This window comes from Alosa sapidissima, chromosome 22 (genome assembly GCF_018492685.1).
Source record: "Alosa sapidissima isolate fAloSap1 chromosome 22, fAloSap1.pri, whole genome shotgun sequence".
Lineage (NCBI taxonomy): Eukaryota > Metazoa > Chordata > Actinopteri > Clupeiformes > Clupeidae > Alosa > Alosa sapidissima.
The window spans coordinates 473,595-496,822 of NC_055978.1; the positions used below are offsets into that span (position 1 = coordinate 473,595).

At 41.3% G+C, this 23,228-nt stretch overlaps 1 protein-coding gene across 10 annotated transcripts in view; it reads right to left on the bottom strand.

The window, feature by feature from the left end:
- Positions 1-270: 270 nt before the first annotated feature.
- Positions 271-23,228, bottom strand: part of dmd (dystrophin) — a 481,347-nt gene continuing 458,389 nt past the window's right edge. For 8 of the 10 annotated variants that reach the window (XM_042077917.1, XM_042077916.1, XM_042077913.1 and 5 more), the window contains 3 exons: positions 18,028-18,148; positions 15,456-15,548; positions 271-1,787 (listed from right to left, as the gene is read on the bottom strand). In XM_042077917.1, coding sequence (XP_041933851.1) covers positions 1,693-1,787; positions 15,456-15,548; positions 18,028-18,148 — 309 coding nt within the window. In that variant the 3' untranslated portion in view covers positions 271-1,692. Of the gene's footprint in view, positions 1,788-2,084; positions 2,111-15,455; positions 15,549-18,027; positions 18,149-23,228 lie in introns of all 10 variants that reach the window. The other 2 variants (XM_042077915.1, XM_042077914.1) reach the window with 2 other exon arrangements.

A 23,228-nucleotide genomic window follows, 5' to 3' on the forward strand; every position in this document is an offset into this window, starting at 1 on the left:
ATCCTAGTTTTTTGGCTAATAGAGATACGAAAACACACTCTCGGCAAGTCATTGTCGCTACCTCAAATCCTGTTATTTCTTCAAATATAAAACATATAATAAACAAACATGATCCTAAGCTGGTTTGCTGGTTGAGCAGCTTGTTTGACCACCCTATCACCAGCTAGACCAGGAAATCTCTAGCATAAGCTGGTTTGTAGCTGATTTTTTCAGCAGGGGAATCAATATACACTTGTAGAACATTAAAATGTACCATAAGGAAATACAATGTGCTAGAATGTCATGCTTTATTGATGTACACAGTAAAGCATTAATTGTACAACAGTAAGGCAGATCTGATGTTAGGAAAGTCAAAATGTCAAATATTAAGTGACAAAAAAGCATCCTCTATATAAGTTAATTAATTGTACTTTTCAAACATGCGAAATACCATGGAAAATGTGGTTATTCTTTCCTTATCCATCACCAGTGATTTCACACAAGTTTTATTTTCCAATTAGGCAAAAAAACAAAAAGGTCAAATGTATATAACACACGTTCACTAAAACAAAACATACCAGTACCAGACATGGACTAGAACAGTGTGCAAAAATGAATTTTAATCTATCATAGGATGTGCTTGTTTTGTTCAGTCTATTGGCATGCACAAAATATTGTGCAGGAGGGTGACAGATCCTTGACCTAATCATTAATCATTTGTTATCACTGAAGCACCAGCCTTTGTGGAGAAACAGTAGTCAGTAAAGATCCACAGTAGTTCCACAGTAGTGGAAATCACTAACAATCAGACAATCACCCAGACTTGATCATTACCACTGATGAGTTATCATCTCACAGTATATAAGACCTTTCATTGACATACGGTCATAATGAAGATTATTAATAATCATTTACTATGCATAGCACATGAGATTTCATCCTGTTAAAACCTTCTCTGATGCTATTATAAAAAAATATCAGCAGCTAATATTATCAATTAGTGTTAATGGTGGAAAAATCAATCATAAATAAAACACCAACTAGCAAGAGTAAAAAGGTAATTGTTCAAAGACAAAACAATACAATCATACCCTCCAGTACTCAAATACTAAACAATTTTTATGTAAATGTAGAGCATATTTTTATACTGAAATTTCAGAAATGTATCGTGCGGTAATTCCAGTGGACAGACTAAAACAGCTTTTTATCATATAACAAATCAACCAAAATAATGAATTTGTCAGTATCAGTGTTTCATACAAAAAGTTGAAAACATTTTTTTCCTTCCTTGAAGGACATTACCTTCTGTCTGGCAATTTACTGCATTCGTAGAAACTCAGTCAAAAAATGATTTATTTGATAACCATCTTGCATTTTAGTAAGCATGTGATGAATATGCAGTTCAGTTATTAATATATTTTTTTTTTTAAATATAAAACACCCTTATGTTTACAATCACTCCTTTTAGTCAATACAAATGTTTGAAATATGTTTCATAGAAAGAAATAGCCAGTACATTGACAAGATTCACAGATTGTTTTTAAACAATTGCATAGAAGTTTAAAACCTGTCTTTGTTAATAAAACAATTTACTGTAAGAAACTACTGAAATCTACAAGTATTGGAACCAAGATCACTCAGCAAAAATAGATTCATATAGATTTTCTTCCTTGTAAACATGTCCATTTTACTTGCATGGGAGGCCAATGTCAGTCAGTTTGCTGCATCTTCTGTCATCATATTAACCAGGGACTCCATTGCACGGCCCACATCATCTGCCATATGAAACAAACTGCCAACACACACACCTGAGGAGAAAGAAACGCAGCTCTACCAATCTGTATCACTCCCCTCCCCTCACATAATCACTCATTCCATATCCTTTCTAGAAAAATGAGAAATGGTTGGAAATATTCATGAGCGCAAAGAAATATATGTTTTTTTTTTTAAACAAATTTCACAAATGTAAAGTTGATGTGACTAAGAATGTATGATGAAACAGAAGAAAAGTTAAGAGTAGAGGGAGGACAAGCAATGATTCCAATTAGTACAGCAAGGGAAGATAAGATGAGAGAGGTAGAGAGAGTGTTACAAGCACCACTGACCTCTCACTGGTTTATTCGTTGCCCTCCTTGAGAACAGAAAACAAGCCAGGAAACAAAACAGAAGACAGGGACAGGGAAAGAAATGGGGAGAGAGTAAGTGAGGAATTATAAACGTCAAAAAAGTTGCAAAGTGGAGGACATAAGTATTGAATGCATATTGTGCACTGAATTGAACTTTTATTTGAGTAAATATACTCTACAGGACATTTTGATCAGGCTTTTTTTTATTTAATCCACAAGAAATCCACATATTGGGAAATATTAATAGCATTGTGGAAGCCAAGCAGGCTAGAGTTTGGAGCCAAATTTAGAGTTGATGTAATACTTGAAAGCTTTGCAGCTGACTTTGATAAGCTGTGAAGGACACACATTTTCACAAATAAAACAAATAATGTCTATGAGGTAGATAAATAGATAGATAGATAGATAGATAGATAGATAGATAGATACATAGATAGATAGATAAATAGATACTTTATTGATCCCTAAAGGGAAATTCAAGGTCCCAGTAGCTTATGACACCACACACAACATAAACAGGATGATTAAAAAAACCAAATCCACATGACTAAAATGAAAAAAACAGTGTTCCTGCGGGTTTCAATAAGTCAAATTTAAGACCTTTTTAAGACATTTTAAGACCACAAAGATTGAAATTTAAGACCTACACGACGCATTACCAAAAAATATTCAAATCAAAGAAATTCTGAAAAAAATCATTGAAAAGTCGTTGAAAAAGCATTAATTTAATTTACAGATAAAGCAATCATATCAAACTAGTAACCTTCCACACCCAACGTCTACAACCCAACTGATTTTTACATTGCTCACTTGTAGTATACTCAAGGAAAAATATCCGTGTCACGTACCAAATGCCCTAAACCTTAAGCCCAAAATAAAAATAATCTAAAACAAACTAGCCCTCAAATAGAATAGATTTTAGCAAGGAAGTCAAAAATGAGACGAGTTGAAACTGGGTGTGAAAGTGCGTTTTGGGTGGACACTCTGCACTTGTGTACCACTTGTAACCAACAGCAGACATCGCTCTGATCTAGCCACTGTTGCCACAGTTACCTTGAAAAAGTAATCTGATTACTCCTTTAAAAAGTAACTTAGTTACTTTTAAAATCAAGTAATCAGTAAAGTAACTGAGTTAGGTTACAAGTTACTTTATTAGTTACTTTCAGCAGCTGCCGGCAACACCCCCCGCCGCCTCAACATAAAAATGACAACCAGTTTTGCCAATACTCACTTTATTGGAAATGCATTTTAACAGTAATGTCAACAATGTATAGCAGACATCCCAACCTGAAAAAAAGTAATTTTAGGTAGGTAGCCTTTAGCCTAGCCTAGAAATCTAGACGCACTTAATTTGCTCAGCCTGTACGTCTAGTATCAAACCATAGGGATTTCTATTGGCTGACGCTGTGGACGTCATCCAATCACAGCGCTCTATTTTGTTAGAGAGTCTTAAGGCGGGCTTAACAGGATAACGACAGTCCTGCGGCGGTGAACAACAAGGAAGGTGGCTATGGCGAACGAAGAGCGGTTGTTTGAATCGGCGTTGCCGTCAACTTTGGAGGAGTTGGACTTGTGCTTTTTTTTGAAAGTTGAGCAACACAATGCACTTAAGTCATTCCTTTCGAAGAAGGATGTATTTGCCATTTTGCCGACCGGATACGGATATGGTCGTAGTGCTGGCCTATTGCATGCCTAGGCAATTTGAAAGACAATTCTCTGCCAGCCCCTTGGATTAAGCGAGGTGAATGGTTCGATTCCAGACTATACATTTCAATGATATAGGATGGCCCGCCAGGCTACCTTTAGCCTACTTCGATACGGAAATTCAGATGTTTGTTCAATAATGTCAGTACACCAAATAAGGAAGGCCTATAGATAGAAATTGTGATGATAGAATATGTAGATTTTGGTAGTTTGGGCTTTTCATTTTCAAAAAGAGAACAAACGGGAGAGCGCGGTGTTTGCAAAGAAAAGGCTTTTCATGTAGCCTTGGCAACTAGCCATCTAGTATAGGCCTGAATAATAGCAAATTAAATGACACTTTAAATGACTAAACTCACCTCAACAAGTCTTTTGCTGCCATGGGCAATTCTACAAACAGTGCAGTGTGCAAGACTATCGTTATATTTTACTCTTATGAGACAAGGGTACACTTTCGTGTAGTCTGATGTGAAATGGGTCTTAATTTGGGGGCCATTGACTCTGCCATGACGCTCCTGTTCCTAGATACACTGAACTGATTAATTTAGTTTGGGAGAAAAAAGATAAAAGCCCACCTACACTGAAAATTGATTGGTTGATTTAGCAAAACAGGCCAGGATGCTCTCTGTGTGCGCTTCAGGCACACATGCACCACCCCCCTCTCTCTCCCTCTCCGTCGTGTGCGCGCTAAACTCAGATGCACAAGCGATTTGAATTCCCGGTCTGGCTTGCGCGCTCTTGTTCGTTCTAGATTCCCTGAGATTTTATCTAATTTGCGGGCGTCAGGAAGGCGCTATCGGGAGACTCCCAGAACTTCGGGAGACTTGGGATGTCTAGCTATACAGCACTTTGTCACCAGCATAGAGTGTACAACGTACCTTAATGTTATCATGTTTAGCGGACACAAACTCAAAATAATGACTGTAAAGCTAAAATGCGCTTCTCTCTCCTCCCTCTATTGTTGTTTATGTTTGTGTTACTGCGTGGTATTACACGTGAGTCATCATGCTGAAAACGTGAGCGTTAGGCCTAATGCCCGAGACAAGAAAAAAGCAAAGAATATATTTTTTACTAAGGTAAATGACAAAAATAGTAGGCCTAACACACAGTGACTTGGATAAGTCACTTTAATCTGATTGCTAGAAATAGTAGTAGAAAAAAGTGGTCAAAATAGAGTAACGCGGCATCACTGGATCTAGCCATGTCTCGTTGAAAGTAGGCCTACACTTTCCCATTTTCCACATGTAGCCGAACTTTAACAAATTCTGAGGAGACGCAGACGTATTTTGCGGGCAGGTATTGCATTTATCACAGGATTTGTAGATTTATCACTGCGTAGGCTACTTACCAACACCAATATCCCCCAGAAAGAACTACAACACACCGAACCAATGTTCTGAGCATTCTGCTGGTTTTGTTACAATGGTAGCAAAGACGCTAGAGCTCTGCTTTGCAAGCTACGACTCAATACTTTTTTGCTACTTCGTAATAACTTTCTGCAGCCAGCGTTTCTGGAAATGAACAATGGTAAAATATTTTTTAGACCTGACTAAATGAATTCTAAGACCTCGGAATGAAAATCTGTCCGTTTTTAAGACGTTTTAAGGCCGTTTAAAAGACGTTTTAAATGTAAAGTTCTGAATTTTAGGCTTTTTAAGACCCCGCGGGAACCCTGTAAAACAAGGATCCACATGAATGTACTGTACTGTATAAGCATGAATGATCCACATGAATGTAATGTATAAGCATGAGGCCGGATATGCCGTGGTAAGGTGCTCATTAAAGTGTGTGTCATGGTCAGTGTTGCCAGATTGGGCGGGTGGCCACCCAATTGACCGATCCCAAGCCCCGCCCCCTTTTACTATGTCACAATCAGGACTTTGGAGGACCTCGGTCAACCTCGGACCTCGGATGGCCCGCCAGGGCTACTTGGTGAGGCTTGGCCTCACAGATGCGCTCGTGCTTTAGATGGCAAGAAAAATCTTCACAATATAGGCCTATTAACTGACCACCCGATTCACGTTGGCTGGGGGGCAGGGGGGACCATCAGACATTTGTGCCCAGTTAATCCGGCCCTGCCCCCAAAAAATCACACCTACCCACCTCTTTGACAGCTTAAAAGTCGTCGAGAGGACTCCTAACTCAGACCTATTCACAAACCTGTTTTTGTGGCATTTCGCCGTGTTTTGAAATCCTATGCAGCTACAGTAGCTTCCAATCGTGAGGAAGCAATTTTGCATTGTAGGCATAACTAACTAACGCCACCAACAACAACCAAAACTAGGCTACTCATTGTCAACATGTAAATTAAATGTAACATTATTGTGAATCAAATTAAAATGTTCTCTTTTGCAAACGTAGGCATAGTAACAGATTAATTTAATAATGTTACAAAGATACAATCCGTATGTTTCATTAGGCTACTAGGCTATTTGTTTTGCCTTACTTTGATTCATTTAGGCTAGGCCTTTTTATTCAGGGGCCGTATTACAAAGAATTTTAAGGCTAAAAGTAGCTCCTAACTGGCGAATTTAGGAGCAACTCCTAAAAAGAATGGGCGTGTCACTCCTAACTTTAGGACTCGAAGCATTTTAGACCTAAAAGTAGCACCTAAGTCTGGGACAGCTTAAAAGAAGTTGAGAGGACTCCTAACTCACTAAGACCTATTCACCAACAGCTTTTTGTGGCATTTCACGTTGCGATGTTTTGAAATGCGTAGCCTATGCGGCAACAGGAGCTTCCAATCGCGAGGGAACAATTTTGCATTCATAAAAGGGATGCAATAACGCCACCAACAACAACCAAAACTACTCATTGTTAACATGTAAATTAAATGTAACGTTTCAAATTCATTTTCATTTCATTTTGAATCAAATTAAAATGTTCTCCTCTTTGCAAACGTAGGCATATGGTGACAGATTAATTTAATAATGTTGCAAAGATACTGCATCAATCCGTAGGCCTATGTTTCATTACTAGGCTATTTGTTTATTCATTTAGGCTAGGCCATTTTATTCAGTTATTAAATCATCTTCCGTCCTTGCACTACTTGTGTAGCGCACGCATTCTCAGACCTGTCACCTGTCACTCATCATCGTAAGGGAGGTGTTTGGAATCATTCCCGCGTTACAATCGTCAGCCAATCAAGGTGGTCACTTCAGTCAAGCTCGTGCATGAGTAATGACGTCATCCATAGCAACGAAGACTCACTCCTAGTTTAGGAGTTGTCATTTTTATTTACTAAGAGTAGGTCTGAAAGGCTTTGTGAATAACTTTTAAGAGAAAACTCCAAGCTAAAATCTTTTAGTGCGATGTAGGAGTAGCCTACTCCTAGTGGTAAGATAAAAGGCTTTGTGAATATGACCCTGGTGTCTAACCCAATGCATAGCCCATTTACACAAATTAATGGTTGAATATTACTGATGATCATTGTTATTTAAGAACATGCAGTGTGCGTAGGGAACCAAAAACATCTTGCTCGTAAAAAAGCATCATACCGCACATTGTGGCGGGTCTGTTATTTAACCTAGGCCTACTTACTGTATGTAGGCTGCGCAAACCACAGGCCTTTATTGAGGCAGGCCTTCTGTTGAAGAATTTTATATAAAGCCTGCGCTAACAGTAATCCTCCTGCCCCCGATACCACAGCTGTGGATAGTGTGGAATGTTCAAGTAATAACACAATCCAATGTGTGTCTCAATTGTCCCCTGCTGACCACCTCACACATTTGTCTAGATTTTGCAACGACCTTACATGACACAATGCCATAAAATATGCCAGTTTTTAGGACACAGAATAATGTTTGTAATGATGCCAGTTAGGCCTACGTTTAACAGTAACAAGTGTAATGAGCTATTCATTGTCGAAGGTGAATGGTGAAGTGAAATTCTTACTTTGGAAAACAACCATTTGCCGAGATCATCAGAATAGGCTACTATTCTGTGTGTTCTGGACTGCAGGTAACTTGTTAAGCCAGTGGTTCTCAAACTTTTATTTCATTCCCCACTTTGATCAAGGGGCATGACAGATGATAGTGGAAATAACGTGTTATCCCGAGGCCTTTGCAAGTTAGCATCTCCGACTGTAGTCTACCCTTTTAAAAATATAAGTTTTCGATGTCCCAAACGGAGAGCCATACTTTATTGTTTTTAACGATCTCTATGCTACTCACCAAAATGTAGGCATAGGAACATGATGAAGTAGGCTATCCATCTGTCGTGTGTTAAATCATTGTGATTACGAGCCAGTGGTTTTCAAACATTATGCGTGACTCGGACATCTAACTAAATGCAACAGGCTCATATCGTCCTCGCATTCGCTAAATGAGGACCAGTGTTTTGTCAAATTGCAAATAGCTATTCGTTTTAACAAATTTTTATGATAGTATGAAGTACTTTTTGTATAGGCTACTATTTTAATCTTGGAATATGGGGAGGGAAGTGGCAGTGTTTTTTGTGCGTCTGCAGAAGTCAGCCAAATATGAATGTAATTCTGCGGCATAAAGCAGATGTATTTGTTTATTGTACAGAAAAATAAAAATGACATGTCAAGCAGTCAATTGACTACATTGCAGTCAAGAAGTAGGGCAAATTAACGTGGGTCATAGTTGTCCAGCCTAGGTCTAGTTAAAAACGTCACTAGATAGTATTAAATCGCCAACAACATTGTTTTCTGCAGAAGCTACAGATTAATTCTGAACAGTTATTTCTCTACTGGCTCAATTATCACACAAGACACTGTTTTGATTTGCGTAGTTGTGTTACCCCCAACACTGACAATAACGTAGACAGCAAATTATTATTTTATATTTGATATTTTTTCGTTTTGTGGAGCGGCACCGGTAGGCTATCAAAAGCAGATTTCGATTTTTGTTACCACCGTGTAGTCAAGCCTTAAGCCAAGTAGCCTAAATCGAGGTAATGTTTAATTATGCATGATTTATTTTGTTATTGAATTCGTAGGCTGGGATTCCTCTCGGCAACAATTATGTTTAAAGGTAGCCTCCTGCTTTTTCAGAAGGGGCGGCAGTCAGGCTACTGACAGAGCGACGCACAGTGGCTGAAAGTGGTACTAAAGTTTCACGCAGCTTCACGCCGCGTAATGCGCGACTGAAGTGGCTATTTGAAAGCGACGCCCACTGTACATTTGCAGAACAGGCAAATAGCCTCGAAAGGCAAATGTTATTGAAGACATCATTAAAGGAATGCATCATGGTCTGAAACATTCATTAACAATGTTACCATCCAAAGATACAGTTAGAATGGTGAAAACAAGAACATATTAACAACAAAAACATTATTTAACAATTGTTTAGTTAAGGCTTAAAGTTATCCAAGTTTTGTATCAGCAAATCCCTGAACTGTCCACGTTTGTGACAGGCCAGCAGTAGGCTATAGCTGATTGTTCTCTGTGCTACCAGTTAGCCATGAGTATTTGTCATAGGCCTACACTAGCCTTGCCATCTTCTTTGGAATATGAATTTTTGGAACTGGTCTTCCTGCTGCTTTGATCCTAACCTTCGCACTGTATTTGAATGTATAAAAGAGGGACATTGTCCTCTGATTCCATTGTACTCTTTATTTCACGAGCAATAAAATATGCGTTCTGTTCAACACAAGATAACGTTCTTGCAGAACAGCTAGCTGCTCATTGGTTCACCGTTGCCGCTAAATTCCAGAGCCTCTGGCTAGACCCGTCCACTCAAACGGAGGAGCTTCCTCCCTTGCCCATTGAAAACGACGGGATTCACGAGCCGCTGGGTTCTGAGGTGTTTATAATGGACTTAAATGAGGGGTTTGAGGAGGAAGCTCCTCCATACAGTGATTTTTTTTAAATTGCGATAGGGGGTGCTGTTGGCATTTTGACCTAGGGGAACTATTTTGTTAATTCAAAGTGTTCAAATAGTAATATTAACAGTCATTTATCAGATTAGTAATTCACTTTATGTTTTATTTTTCTCTGACATTTTAGGTAGGGTGTTCCTCCCTTTCCTTAATGAAGGAGCCTCATCTGATAGCCAAATGTGTAAACCTTCCTGCATCAATTTGCAACTGTTTTTGTACATTTCACTACAACTATATTGTACTATTTTATTATGATAGTCTTAGCATAAATTGAAAATGAGGGCTACTCTCAATGAAATTCTGAGAATTAAACAAAGGTTGCATGAATAAAATAATTAATGTATGTGTGTCTGCGTGTATGACTGTGCAAATCTGTTATGTATCACTCGAGATCTCGGGAATTATTGCCTTGAGGAGATCAAAGCTGGGATGGGAAGTAATTTCCTCTAACCACTCCAACCTACTCTAAACTAAAACCCTCCCTGTCATTCAATGACCTGGAAAAAGTAATTCACACTTTTATTACATCACGGCAGGATTACTGTAACTCACTCTACCTGGGACTCCCTCAAGCACTGATCTCTCGCCTCCAGCTGGTCCAGAATGCAGCAGCAAGACTGCTGAGTTGGGTGTAGCGCGTTACAAAGTACTGTAATCACATTACATTGGTCAGTATAGTAGTGTAACGCGTTATTGTTCTAAATTCAGTAATCACACTACAGTGTCTAACAGTGTGTGAGCAAAGATGACTATATTCTCCTATTTCAGATAGCCTACTAAGAAATAAAAAATCCTCCTCAAGCCGCATGTTGCTGTGTGTGGTGTGGCTGTGGAATCAGGCTGCCGCCTCCTACGGCACTGCCTCTGAGAGGGTCTTCTTGGCTTTAGATAATACTTCTTTACTTTCCTAATTACCAACCGGCCGTTTGTAAGAGCTAAAAATAAAAGACTAAATATTACCTGAATAAAAAAATTCAGCTGTACAAACTGTTGCAGTAGTGAGTGCATTCTTAGTGTGTGTGTGTGTCTGCGTGTGCGCACATCTTCTGGGAGGGCGACAAGAACATTTGCAAAAAAACAAAACAGTGCACAACTAATTAATGACTAGTCTGGAGTGAATCACACCACAAATTGCCTCCATAAAGATCAGGGTGTTATACAAGCTAGGACTGCCACTGTTTTCCGTGTGAACAAGAGCATCTAGTATTAATGATAGAAAGTGCGCAACTCACGAGTGCTCTTCACTCAAAGCAGTTAAATTTTTTGTTGTGCAAAAGTAATGTAATGCATTACTTGGTAACGCTTTAGAATAACATGTGCTTATTAGGTATTAACAGTGTATAATAAGCAGTTAACAATTCATTACTAACAGTTAGTTAACTGTTGTTATCCTTTAATAACATTAACTGTTAACATGCAGCCACTTTTCCCATCAGAAACATATTTGTAAAAAACATAGCTAGTATGATTATAGAACATCGGAATATAGAATCAAAATGAAGATTTTCATCAGCAGTACAGGAACAGTAGTGTAGCTCAACAAGTAGCGATGCACTCTCTGACGCATGTATCCAGTGGTGATGTCTAGTTTGTTCAGTGTTGGAAAGTGACTAAATACATATACAATATCGAGATCACATATTTAAATAAAGGAGAAATCCAGCGATTTATCACATAGCTCAAGTTGCTGCAGCAAACAGTACTACGATGCTACACTCTGGGGGCATGTTCATGAGCCCCCATGTTGCCTGGCTGCTTTAGCTGTTGGCTGCAGCAACTCGAGCTAAGTAAAACCGATTGATTTCATTTTTCATTCTTAGATATTAGACTAAATCTGCAGTATGTAACGAGGGACTTTCGCTCGGCTAGTTGCCAAAGTTGTTTACCCGGTTGTTTACCTTGGTTACCTGGGAAGAAGTGCCGTTGGAGGAAAAGAGGGAAAAGAGCCGGGATCTTGGTCAGTGTGACGATGTGGGGTTTGGCACCCCCACATCGCAAATAGTAAACAGTACATTTGCGTAAGACCAATGTCAAGATATATACTTGGATTTATTGATTGTGCTTTAGATAGATAGATAGATAGATAGATAGATAGATAGATAGATAGATAGATAGATACTTTATTGATCCCCATGGGGAAATTCAAGGAAAAAGTCCTTTAGTGTATAAACAAGGTTTTTCTGTCTATCTGGCATGGTGCTCATTCAGAGTGGGGCTGGTAATTGGCCAGCAGGTAGATTGTTAATAGGTACACCTGAATTTGATCAGGGGGAGGAGCTAACAGCAATTAGAGAGGGCTGAAAGAAGAGGGAAGCGGAGAGTGTCTCTCGGGTCTCAGGTGTTGTAGTTTCATGCGGGGTAAGGTGTGTGCACATGCTGGGAGATTTTGGTTAATAAAAAGTCATTTTTATATTTTCACGTTTTCTGCTGACTTAATTTTCAGGACCCTGCTCGGACTACATTCTCACATTTGGTGGCAGTGGTGGGATGCCGTGTCCAGGAATAATTAACATCAGTCAGCAGTGAACTGGGAGGTTTTTTTTTTCATTCCCCACATTTTGGATTTCGGGTTTTTGATTTTCATGTACGTCATGGATTTTCAAGGACTGTCCTGATCAAGAGGATGCAGCAGACTTCCTGTGGCTGTGGTATAATGACCAGATGGATGCGCTTGGTACAGCCCCTCGTCTGATTGAACGCGTTGGGGAGAAGTTTCCTGTATCATGGCCAAAGTGGATTACCCTGCAGCCAGCTACAACCCCCTGGGAGGAGGACTGGAGGGTTCAGCGTTTTCTGCAGGAGGAGATGGGTGTCTGTCTGGGTGGGAAGCCATGTGACCGTCATCGCTACAGTGCAGAGCGGTCCTTTTGCCTCTACTGTCGTGAGGAGGATCATTGCTGGTTTGCTTGCCCAAAGGCTGGGGACCAGTGGTGTGGGCACTGCAGGCAGTTTGGTCACCACGTCACAACTTGTGTTTTCCGTCAGCCCTGGGACATAGGGTGTGATGTGAATCCAGCTACTCAGTCTGCTACAGCCGAGGTGCGGAATGTCCAGCACCTACAAGCAGCTGAGATGGGACCTGTTGAGGGCTATAGAGCCCCTGGTGAGTGTTTGGTGTCAGTGCAGGCTTGCTCCCAAACTGCAGGCTGCATTGGTCTCTGTGCAAATGCTCTGGGGCCTGGAATGATTAAGGATCAGCCTCTGATTGGCAACGAGCACCGTCGTGTGTCAACTTCAGCTGAGACCGTTTCTGAGGATGAGGACTCTTCTGAGTCTGGTATTGAACTGGGGGAGTGGACAAAGTCTAAAAGGTGGCTTGGGAAAAAGACTCGGAAAAAGAAGGCCAAGAAGCAGAGGCCTCCTCGGCTAAAAGAGCCTCCTACAGCTCCCCAGTTAAAAACTGTTTGTGGTGATGGACTACCTAATAATAATGACTGGTCTCAAAGTTATGTGCCAGTAGGACTGTTTTGTGTGGGGCATTTATCTTCGGTCATATGGGTGTCACTCAATGTGGGATATGATGGGATAACATGTTTAATGCCAGTGATTGGATGGTTTCCAGTGTTTTGTATTTCCATGTCCCTTTGTGCTTTCGCACAGTAATGCTTTAAGATATGGGTAAATTATGTATGTATTTAAATATTTGGTGAAGGGTTTCTTCTCTATTGTGGATAATTAATGATTGAGTTCATTTAGTGAGCATTCTGATTTCAGGTTTATGGGCTTTGATCAGGGGGAGGAGCTAACAGCAATTAGAGAGGGGGGAAAGAAGAGGGAAGCGGAGAGTGTCTCTCGGGTCTCAGGTTTTGTAGTTTCATGCGGGGTAAGGTGTGTGCACATGCTGGGAGATTTTGGCTAATAAAAAGTCATTTTTATATAACTAAGTTTTTCACGTTTTCTGCTGACTTCATTTTATGGACCCTGCTCGGACTATATTCTCACAGTCAGACTGAGGAAAACATTGTCAACATCGACAACATCGTCAACATCGTCCTCCCCGTCCTAGCATTCTCCTTGCTAATGCCCAATCACTGAATAACAAGCTAGATGATTTCAGAACCAGACTGGCGTTTCAATGGGATATCAAGAACTGCAATGCTTTTGTTTTTACTGAGACGTGGTTGGACCCCTCGATTACAGACTGTCAATCTACTAGAGGGACTCTCCATCCATCGGCAGGACAGAATAACTGAGTCGGGCAAGAAAAGAGGAGGTGGTGTGTGTATTGTGGTTAACAATGCTGGTGTGTGAATGTACAAACGACATCGACAGGGTGCTCTCCTGACCTCGAACATCTCATAGCCAAATGCAGGCCTATTTACAGGGAATTCTCAGCAGTCTTTTTCTTGGCTTTTAACATTCCACCACATGCTAACATCACGCTGGACGACCTGTATGAAATCATCGATCAGCACGAAACTCTGCATCTGGAGGCTGCATTCGTCGTGTCTGGCGACTTCAATAAAGCCAACCTCAAGAAAGTTTTACCGAAGTACCATTAATTAACATGCAAGCTTTCCAACTCGAGGTGATAACACCCTGGATCACGCAATTCGCTCAGTGCTGGACGTATCAATCAGAAGCTGCCCTGTATGACACACACAATCACCCCAATCTGTCCACACAACAGATTGGTGAGTTTTTCCGACTGCTTCTGATAATATCAACGACGATTACACTGAGTATGTACCGTGGTTCATATGCAAATGCATTGATGACATTGTACTGAGGGTGACTGCACAAACTTTTCCTAACCAGAAGCCATGGGTGAACGGAGAGGTATGTCCAGCACTCCGAGTTCGGACAGCTGCCTTCCATTCTGGCAACCCAAGTGAGTACAGTAAAGCATGTTATGAACTGAGAAAATCAATTAAAAGGGCTAAGAGACAGTACAGGGAAAAGGTGGAGTCATACTTCTGTGGCTCTAACACCAGGGACATGTGAAGTGGGCTAAGGAGTTAAGGCAATATGTTTAGCCTATTGAATAACTTGATGATAGAGAACACAAACCATGCAATGATGCATCATCATATTAAATTTGCAACAATGTGACTCAAAAACAATTTCTGGTAGCCTATAAGTGACATCACACTCTGTCTGCCACTTGTTGCCTGTAGCTGTACGTATGGCATTCTGAAACGTCCTATCCCCTAGGCACCTAACCCCTCACTGCTCCCCGAGCACCACTGTAGCAAGGCAGCTCACTGCTCCCGGTTAGTGTGTGCTTCACCTCACTGTGTGCTCATTGTGTGCTTCACCTCACTGTGTGTTCACTGTGTGTTCACTAATTCATGGATGGGATAAATGCAGAGACCAAAATTATCTCATATACGCAAGTTATTGCACACCATTTCTTACATTGTTTTGAATAGCCACTGCATACCCGTGTTTGTTGGGGTGTTGTTGCAAAATCCGCGGAATCATTTTATGCAAGCAAACAGCATACAGAGGCATTCTATATTGTTTATGATACACATAATAATCATCCAAACATCTTGGCACTGCACTTACTCGTGCCCATAGCAAGACACCTGCCAAGTCAAATCAAATCAATCGGATGAATGGTTCGACATATGCGTTTAACAGAAAAACAGACAGACAGACGTTCCTGTCATTAATAGACAGATATACTAACTGACACACCAGCGTAGCACCTATTCCAGAGATGTGCACATTACCCACTCGATTGCAGAAAATATCTCCATAGCGATATCTTTGGTCTATCTTTCTTTCCATCACTCACACATTCATCCCTCTCTTTTTATATATTGTTTTTATTCTAAGTGTCGATGCTTGTACACTCACCCTGGCTATGAGGAAAAGTGCTGCCGAGCTGCTCCATCACCTCCACCAGCCCCGAACTTGCATCTTGTGATGGACTTGACAAATCCTCATCACCTAAACAAGAACATCAAAAGAGGTTTATTTCCAAGACCGTAGAAAGCATAAAAACTAGTGGTGTCAGTTAAACGCGCCGTTAAATTAACGGCGTTAACGTAAACCTATTTTAACGGCGTCAATTTTTTATCGCGAGATTAACGTTCTTTTTGGTCTAACAAATTTTTTAGTTTTTCACATGCTGTTGCAACAACTAGTAACGTTAGAACAACTACAACACCACACCGGATCTAGCTAAACCGGAAACTAAACAATACACACTGACGAATGGAATGGAACTGTTGTACGTGCTGCAACTAAAGATAAGTCACACATTCATTCTATCACTTGTAATATGAACGTAGCCTATTTCCTACAACTAGGTGAGATAATTGGCTATGTTATACTGAAGTTCCAAAGTTAGCTAGCTAGCAAGCTAACGGTTTTTCATGGGATATTATGGTAAGTGTAGCTACGTGCTACGTGCTTCATAACTGCTGTGATAGAAAAATGATTGAATGTCTGTGAATTAATAACTAGATGTAAGGTCAACGTATGATTACTAGCTGTCTTTCCCATTGGAATCAATGATATAATGTTATCTTGTTTTCCACTAAAATGGGGCGTGATGCAGAATAAATGTATCTTCATGATGATGCGCCGCTACGTAAAGGCATGCTGCACACACTTGTTTGGGCTTACAAGGCGGCCTAAGAGTAGTAGCCTAGGCTGACTCATCAATCGTGTGCTGCCAAAGATTTTTTTCACCGTCACTTGTTCTGTTATCAACAATCCTCTTTGGCTGCTACTATTTTGACTCCTTGGCTTTGATGCACTGTTTCTTGTCCTCAAACTGCCAGACACTTCCTAGCAAATATTCTAAGAACTTTATTTCCTCCTAGTCCTCCTCCTGTAGTCATGGAGATAATAAACACCAAAGCAGTTCTGAACTCCCGGTTGGCTGAATGGTGTTTTAAATTGCTGTGGACACCGATGCCAACATGAGTGCGATGCACTCTACTTTCGACATTCATTTACATTAGATTCCATTCTTTTCACTACTTTTAACTATAGGAATTCAGCGATTAATCGTGATTAAAAAATGTAATCGTTTGACAGCACTAATAAAAACTAAAGATCAATCAATCAAGCATGAGTTGGGTGAGTTACCATGCTTCTTTGTCATTTTGAACAATTTCATTGATGTGCTTCTGAATTACTTTAGCACTGTCTGTTAGCACACTGTATTTAAGTTTTCACATGTCTTGATCCCTAAACTGACTTCCTACTCCTCTCCTAGGGTTGGGTATCGTTTGGGTTTTATCCGATACCGGTGCTAAGCCAGAAAAAAAGAACATAAACAGAGGATAGAAAATACAAAAAGGAGGGAGAGAACGCAAAGAAGGTAGGCCTACGGTTCTTGGCTTAGAGCTGCAGTTGGCAAGATTTTTTTGATCATATTCACTGAAACCGACTCCGACAGAACAACATAAATCAGCCAGTTTTAGAAAAAACCCGCACTTCTACCTCCACCTAGAGCCTGTTAATTATTTGGCAAAAATCCACAGCTCCCAGTTCTTCTGGTCCAATCAGAGCAGGGCTGTGTGAGATCTGACTGTCAATCACAGTCTGGTGCAGTCTGGTGAGCACTGACGAGCACAAACTCGATGAGAGGGTGCTCAGTGGTAGTGAGGGAGGGGCATGGGAGTTGTAAACATCGGGCAACTGGAATCCATGCATTTCCACAGAATTATTTTTGGAATCTGATCCCTTATCATACCTGTTCATTCGTACTAGTCGCTCGACTTATCGTGACTAAATTCAACATGGCGGCAAACGGTAAACTTCCTGAAGGTACTGTCTGTATAAATCGTCTTGTAAATAAACTACCAGTGCTTTTTCAAAGTTCTCAATGTCTTGTTTCAAATGTCAGGGCCCTCAGAAGTCTACCAATGAAGTGTGGAGCTACTTTGAGCCTCGTAAATGGTGTAAAACAGTGATTTATTTGCATGGCTAGCCCGATGCCCGAGGCACCCCCATTGAAAACCTGTTGGTAGCGCCAGATTTCGGAGTGCAGGGGACAAGCCGAGATGAGCTATGAGACAAAAATTCACACTTGGTATCATGTTTCAACACAGTTTAGGTCAATATCTCAATATCTAAGCGTCTCATGCATAAATCACCCACTATGTGGTTACTGTTTTAGACTTGATTTAGATTTAGTGTTATTTAGTATAATTTGTATTTTAGTATATTCTTTATCTTCTACTGTCCTTATTGCTTAGTTGTGTTTTTTTATAATATACACTTTTAATTACTTTTTCTGCTGTTAGTGAATGTTGTGTGTGATGTCTGTATGCTACTGAGACCTTGAATTTCCCCTTGGGGATCAATAAAGTATCTATCTATCTATCTATCTATCTAATATCACACCAAACTTCTCCTTTAATAAATTAGATTTCTCTAGAATGTATGAGGTTGAAAGATAATGCTCACTCACCCATTGTATCAGTAGTCTGGCTGGCTGCTACACGCAGAAGGGGGAGACTGGAGTCAGAGCGTTGTGAGGATGTAGAGGGAGATGAGAGAGCAGTGCCATTCACCTTGGACTCCGTCTGTGGCTAGGACAAAGGCCAGCATAAGAACATCAAGCAAACCTGGAGAGTGTTTAGTCACAACATAAACCATTTCACTAGTTCACAGATGAGGGACCCTATAGCCAGGACCACGCGAAACAAATTCAACGGGAGAGTGGAAGGTGCTAAGAAATTAGTGATAGGCGTCGGAGGACCACGGCCGAGAGTTTTGAGCTTGATCGGACAGACCGTTATTTGCCGCGTTGGTGGTAGTGCCGCGAGTAGTAACGGCCTGCTGGGATTCCGACTTGCATTAGAACATCGTTTAGCTGCGTTTGAAACCAGAAGCGAGTAACGGAGCATCCGTACTCTGTATAGGGGATCTATCCATGCGATGGAAAGATGCAATTAGCAAATTAGTAGGCCTAATAGGGCTGCAGGGGAGAGTCAATGTTGAACATGATAGCCCAAAAACACGCGGTTATGAAGTTCAACATCTAATGCACCCCAATAAGGACATTGATTCCACAGCCCAACCCGGGCTGCACATTTTGCGAAAAAAGCCCGGTGATATGTGTAGAAATGAGTACCTCCGGAAGATGCTGCTAGCCCCACAATAATTGAGAGATAGTCATTCAATTTGTGGCGCCTCTGAGGGAACACTGAACATATAACCTCTGTAAATCGCATGAAGGCTACCGCGAACTCAGGGAAGGATAAGACGCGAGTGGCGGGGCCTGTAGACTTAAGTGTTAGCGTTACTGGACCGCACTCAATGTCCCGAGTTTAGTAGAGATTCGGCAGAGACGATAGAAGGGAAGACATATCGATGCCTGCACCTGACAAAATTTGATTCCTCAGTGTAGGAGACACCGGAGGAGGCTCGTTAGCGGGGGCGTGCTGTGGGGGAGGTATATACGCTGCTGAGTCCAGAGTGTAAGCGGGCAAACGGAGAGAGGCGCTGGCCTCTGTAGAACCCATATGGGGAACAGAAACATGGGGATAGTCAGTAAAAGGGTTACTGGCTGACTGAGTGTGAGCAGGGGGAAAAGGCCGAGGAGATACCGAGACGGGATAGGGTGGTGGCACCAATCCAGAGAAAGAGGGGGGAGGGAGAACCAGGGACGCGGTCCCTGGCTGGGGGAAGAACGCGGGCTCGAACGCGGTTCGCGCCGGCGGGAGATGATGGGGGAAGGGAAAGGGTAGCAACGCGGTCGCTATGGGGGAAGGGGGAGGAGGTTGCGCAGCACCCTGGGTCGGTAAAGAGAAAGGTGGGAAAGGTTGATTAGCTGGAAAAGAGAAAGAGGCCGCAGTAGCAGGAGGCAAGGTAGAGGGCTGCACGCAGGCTGCCATAACTTGCTGAGATGAAAAAACATGTTGCATGAACAGAGGGGGAGACGCCGGAGGAACGGAGCTCCGCGCTGCGGCGCTGGTGCTCGGATGATCGGCTATAGGAGGAGTGGAAAGAGAGACTGTTTGTTGGAGAAGGCGAAGTAGTTCTGCTTTCCTTGCGGAACGAGGGAAACCGATCCCACGCGCATCCAACTCTGCTCTAATCAAAGAGATGGTCCGCGGCAGCGGAGTAGTTCTCTTTCTTCGGGTCGTGTGGCGGATTTCGCTGTCATTAGAACCAGGCGAGCTATTGGATGCCTGTGAAGGAGCTGGGGAAGCCAGTCTGCGCGACCGGCGTCTTGGCTCCAGGGGAAACGCAACTTGACACGGCCGCCCACGACTAGGAACATCAAAAGCAGGAAGAGTGGGTGGAATACCGGAGGTATGTAGATCCATTTTAGCGAGCGGAGTAACGCTTATGCTGCAATTTCAGCAGGTAGGCTGCGAATAAATAGCCTGACTGATTGAAGAAGGAGGCGTGGCAAATTCCGTCATGCTCCTCCCGAACTTCTGTTTGTAAAACGCCATATAAACGGCAGTGATCATCATTAAACAACAAACTGTCGCTGTCAACAGTCCACCGAGTTGCTGATCTGCAAGATCTCCCCCTATTCAGACTGCTTCCAGTGATCTCAAGACTGCAGCCTATACAAGGCCTAACGTTAACGTAAAACGTTCAATCCTCTGGGTTGGCTTGAAGACACAGCTATGCGCTATCATTACCATTGGACTGAGTTGGACTAAGTTAACACAGACTTTTTCTTTCTTTCATTTTTCTTATTTATTTTCTTATTTGTTAATTGTTTGTTTGTTGTCTGTCTTGTATGTCAACCGTTATGTGTCTCGGGTACGCCGCTCCGTCCGGCATCTTTTGTCTTGTCTTGTGCATCATTTATTGTTTTGTAAATTTGTTTGTTTGTCACCACGGGAATGCTGGCGACTACACCGCTCCGTCCGGCATTTTTTGCCTTATATGTTTGTCTAGTGTGTGCTGATTATTATTATTATTATTATTTTTTACTGTTTACTCTGTAAAAACGACCTTGGGTGCTTTGAAAGGCGCTATGTAACAAAGATATTTGCCAAAGTAATGTAACGGAGTAGGTTTAGCGAGAGTTTGATTTGAACGCTGTATTTATTGGCTCGCATTCAGAAACAGGGGCAGGGACACAGACTACGAACACTGCACACACTAGGCAGGTCAAACACACACACACACACACACACACACACTACACATTCAGGGGTGGACAAAAAGGATCACACACGAGGAAGACCTAAAAGGGTAACACGCTGCACTAAATCACGGACATTAACAGCAGTAAATAAAGGCATTAACACACACAAACAACCCCCAGAGTTCTCCCCCGTAACCCAGAATGCATTGTCCCAGAGTCCGTAGCACATAGTCCAGCGTGCCGACGTTACAGTAAGTTCGTTGGGGATGAAGTCGCTAAATATTTTAGAAAGGAAACTGAAAGTCATAGGGCTTACAAGCGTACTATTCCTACAAAACAACTAGATACTAACAATGTAGAGCAAGAACAACTATGTGGTGACACTGTTCCAGTGAGATATATTTTGGAATTTAAGATGACACATTTCGCGGAAACATGAGTGTGCTACGGAGAGCAAAGAAAAACGTGAGCAATTTGAATAGCCTATGCTTTAAGTAAGGCTGAAGTAAAACTTGGATGCTAAACCTGTATTATTTAGGCAATTAATCCCACTGATCCCCTTAGTCTTATGCTTATGTGTATTGACGTTGCCAAGCTTGTTCGTTGTTGCACTGTCGGTGTTGCATTAGGCTATCTTTACAATACATGTTCTATGAGTGACATTGCCGTTGCTCTTAGTTCTTTGGGATTTAAGTTTTCTAAGGTGACAATTCGGCTTGTAGATTATTTCTCCCTCTTTTAAATTGAAGCGAGCGTGGAGTGTTTTCACTGGAACGGGAGGATTTTGAAGTGGAGCGGGGAGCGAAATTGAGCAGAGTGGCCTGATGTGAATTTGAGCGGAGGAGCAGCCGAGTGAACAGCCACCTGAGCGAGGAGCAGGATATTCGCACCGCTCAGCTCCGCTCACTAGCTCAGTAGAGCTAGTGAGCGGAGCTGAGCGGTGCGAATATCCTACAAAACAGGTTCAAAACTAAACTAACAGCGCAAATGTGATTAAACGGCAGGTCCTGCAGCCTATATTTTGTGTTAGATGGAACATATTTTTAAACTCAGGCTTATTAAAGTGCCCATATTATGAAAAAATCACTTTTTTCCAGTAGGCCACTAAGCGCTATCTTTGCATATTGGGGACATAAGAGCAGTATATGCGGCTATTCTCCGCAGCGCATCTCACAATAGACAATAGTCAATAGACTTTGCACATGACTACAGCTGACATGCTATTTCTGAATAAAAATCATTAAAGTTGTCCGCTATACTTAAGATTGGAATATACTACAGCCTATATAGGCTAGCCTTATTATTTTTAGGTAGGCTATGAAAATGGCACAACTTCCCATCAAAATCCCAGAAAAAGTGATTTTTTCATAATATGGGCACTTTAATAAGCCTGAGTTTAAAAATATGTTCCATCTAACACAAAATATAGGCTGCAGGACCTGCCGTTTAATCACATTTGCGCTGTTAGTTTAGTTTTGAACCTGTTTTGTTTATCGCGCAAGCAAGAAATCTGGTAACTTTTTGCTCATTATTTATATAAGTTGTGAATTGTCACACTCAAAAGTTAACACTTAAATCACTTCTAATTTTGAAGTTTTATGAAGTTTTTTTTTTAAACCAGTTTTTCTTCTAAGTTTTTTTTTATTAATGTGACAGTCATTTATCCATTCTACTGTAAATGGGCTTGCATTTTCTCATTGGTTAACGGTGAATAGTCAATTAAGGAGTGTCGACTATCTGTGATGAAAAATAGCCGAAATGGACATCCCTACACACTTGGGGGCAGCCGTGGCCTACTGGTTAGCACTTCGGACCTGTAACAGGAGGGTTGCCGGTTCGAACCCCGACCAGTAGGCATGGCTGAAGTGCCCTTGAGCAAGGCACCCCTCACTGCTCCCCGAGCGCCGCTGTTGATGCAGGCAGCTCACTGTGCCGGGATTAGTGTGTGCTTCACCTCACTGTGTGTACACTGTGTGCTGTGTGTGTTTCACTAATTCACAGATTGGGATAAAAGCAGAGACCAAATTTCCCTCACAGGATCAAAAGAGTATATATACTTATACTTATACTTAGTTTTAATATTACATTACACAATGTCAGGCTAAAATTAAGCAGGCCCATATAAATAAAACATATTATTATTATTATTATTATTATTATTATTATTATTCATTAAACACCTCTTTTCAGTAGAGGGATGGGAAAAGCAAGGGAAACAAATTCACACAGTTCTTGCCTTAACACAGTTATGACTAGTTTGAATATCATGCCAACTGAACCAATTAAAATTCCATCTGTTTATAATTAATCCAGCATGACCTGTGGGGTATACTACGAAGCATGTTAGACATATCTAGGCTATGTAGACATATCGAGGCTTGACAAAGCCTTGACTCAGGGGTATACGTCAAGTGATACTACGATTGCAGTTATGTGATATATTTGTCAAACTAGGCTTTCAGCTCAGATCTGTGCGCGTTCTCGGTGTTGGGATGACTTTAATAATAATAATAATAATAATAAAGCTTTATTTGTATAGCACCTTTCATACACAG